At 60.6% G+C, this 2,525-nt stretch overlaps 1 protein-coding gene across 1 annotated transcript; it reads left to right on the top strand.

Annotated features, from left to right (window-relative positions):
• The first annotated feature begins 360 nt into the window (after positions 1 to 360).
• On the top strand, positions 361 to 2,084 carry NEUROG3 (neurogenin 3). The gene is made up of 2 exons (XM_032138976.2): positions 361 to 573; positions 739 to 2,084. The coding sequence occupies exon 2, from the start codon at positions 740 to 742 to the stop codon at positions 1,382 to 1,384; it is 645 nt and encodes a 214-aa protein (XP_031994867.1). The 5' UTR covers positions 361 to 573; position 739; the 3' UTR covers positions 1,385 to 2,084.
• Positions 2,085 to 2,525: the final 441 nt, after the last annotated feature.

The following is a 2,525-nucleotide window of genomic DNA, read 5'->3' as shown; positions in this document are numbered from 1 at the left end:
AGAGGCATCAAAGTCCGCTCCAGGACAGATGCTAAGGAAAGATAGGCTAGGAGCAAAGCGGTCTGAGGTGGCCTGACGAGAGCCACACGAGGCTCTTCTCACTGGGCGAGGCTCTTTGAGGAACCGAGAGTTGCTGGGACCCAGCCTGCCCGCGAGAGAGCAAACAGAGCGGCGCTCCCCTCCCCCGACCCCGGCCCTTTGTCCGGAATCCAGCTGTGCCCTGCGGGGGAGGAGCGGGCTCGCGTGTCGCGGCCCCAGGGCCCTGGCGCTGATTGGCCGGTGGCGCGGGCAGCAGCCGGGCAGGCACGCTCCTGGCCCGGGCCAAGCAGATAAAGCGTGCCAAGGGGCACACGACTTGCTGCTCAGGAAATCCTCGCGGTCTCACCGCCGCGCCGCGAGGGAGAGAGCGACAGAGGCCCAGGACCCCATTCTCTCTTCTTTTCTCCTTTGGGGCTGGGGCAACTCCCAGGCGGGGGCGCCTGCAGCTCAGCTGAACTTGGCGACCAGAAGCCCGCTGAGTTCCCCAGGGCCCTCACTGCTCATCGCTCTCTATTCTTTTGCGCCGGTAGAAAGGTAACATTTGGAGGCCTCCGAGGGACGGGCAGGGGAAAGAGGGATCCTCTGACCTGGCGGGGGCTGGGAGGATGGCTCTTTTTGTTTTTTCCCACCTAGCCTCGGAATCGCGGACTGCGCCCAGTGACCGACTCAAGCTTACCCTTCCCTCTGACCCCGCGGTAGGATGACGCCTCAACCCTCGGGTGCGCCCACTGTCCAACTGACCCGTGAGACGGAGCAGTCCTTCCCCAGAGCCTCGGACGACGAAGTGACCTGCCCCACGTCCGCCGCGCCCAGCCCCACTCGCACACGGGGGAACTGCGCGGAGGCGGAAGGGGGCGGCTGCCGAGGGGCCCCGAGGAAGCTCCGGGCACGGCGCGGGGGGCGCAGCCGGCCTAAGGGCGAGTTGGCACTGAGCAAGCAGCGACGGAGTCGGCGAAAGAAGGCCAACGACCGCGAGCGCAATCGAATGCACAACCTCAACTCGGCGCTGGACGCGCTGCGCGGTGTCCTGCCCACCTTCCCAGACGACGCGAAGCTCACCAAGATCGAGACGCTGCGCTTCGCCCACAACTACATCTGGGCGCTGACTCAAACGCTGCGCATAGCGGACCACAGCTTGTACGCGCTGGAGTCGCCGGCGCCGCACTGCGGGGAACTGGGCAGCCCAGGCGGTTCCCCCGGGGACTGGGGGTCCCTCTACTCCCCAGTCTCCCTGGCTGGCAGCCTGAGCCCCGCTGCGTCGCTGGAGGAGCGACCCGGGCTGCGGGGGGCCACCTCTTCCGCCTGCTTGAGCCCAGGCACTCTGGCTTTCTCAGATTTTCTGTGAAAGGACCTGCCTGTCGCTGGGCTGTGGGTGCTGAGGGTAAGGGAGACAGAGGGAGCCGGAGCCGTAGAGGGTGGCTGACGGCGGTGGCCCTCAAAAGCACTTGTTCCTTCTGCTTCTCACTGGCTGACCCCAGGCCGGCCCAGGCCTCCACGGGGGCGGCAGGCTGGGTTCATTCCCCGGCCCTCCGAGCCGCGCCAACTCACGCAACCCTTGCTGCTGCCCGCGCGAAGTGGGCATTGCAAACTGCGCTCATTTTAGGCCTCCTCCCTGCCACCATCCCATAATCTCATTCAAAGAATACTATAATGGTAGCACTACCCGGCCGGAGCCGCCCACCGTCTTGGGTCGCCCTACCCTCACTCAAGTCTGTCTGCCTCTCAGTCTCTTACCACCCCTCCTCCAGTGTGATTCAATCCAATGTTTGGTCTCTCAGCGCTTACTCCCCTTGCCCTTCTCCAAAGACGCTGCCGATCTTCTCTACTCCCAATCAGGTCCGAGGTTTCAGGGCGCCTCACTCTGCCTTAAAGCCACGAAGGCGACCCTCTGCCTTCTCCTCGTGCACTTTTCGGAGCCATTGCCCTCCCGGGGCGGAAGACCAGGCTGTGAACTGGGAAAGCGCTAGCCAGGCCAGGGAGCACCTCCCTAGCCTCCCTGCGAACTGCGCCTGAAACGTGAGCTGCGCTGCAGGTGCCTGGAGCACCGCGCATCTTTTTTTTTTTCAATCGGTTTGTAAATTATATGATGTCTTTTGAAATCAATTTTGGTACAGTAAATTATATGGCCCCTCCCCTGTTTTACACATTTGTATTTATTAATGAGATTTCACAGCAGGGAAAAGTCTATATTTTGTATATTAGATTATTTAGGGATTGCTGGATGAGATTTTAAGCCAATAAAAAAAAAAACGGACCTTCAAGAAGCCTTGGCAAGGTGACTCCATTGTGCGTTGGGGAGAGGAGGGTCACAGTCACTACCGCTGAGGAAGAGCACCTCTGTCCAAGGAGAGGGATGACATTCTTTCTAGAGGTCTGGGCTAGAGCCAGGGCAGATTGGGTTTGGAGAGCTGGAAGTCTTCTAAGTAATTATTGGTCCAGCTCCCTTTTTTCTATATAAGGCAATGACTCCTCTTATTTCAAAGAGT

The sequence above is a fragment of the Hylobates moloch genome, unplaced genomic scaffold (assembly GCF_009828535.3).
Source record: "Hylobates moloch isolate HMO894 unplaced genomic scaffold, HMol_V3 SCAFFOLD_3, whole genome shotgun sequence".
Taxonomy (NCBI): domain Eukaryota; kingdom Metazoa; phylum Chordata; class Mammalia; order Primates; family Hylobatidae; genus Hylobates; species Hylobates moloch.
Note: the sequence above shows the minus strand (reverse complement) of the source record. Positions and strands in the feature narration are given on the sequence as shown.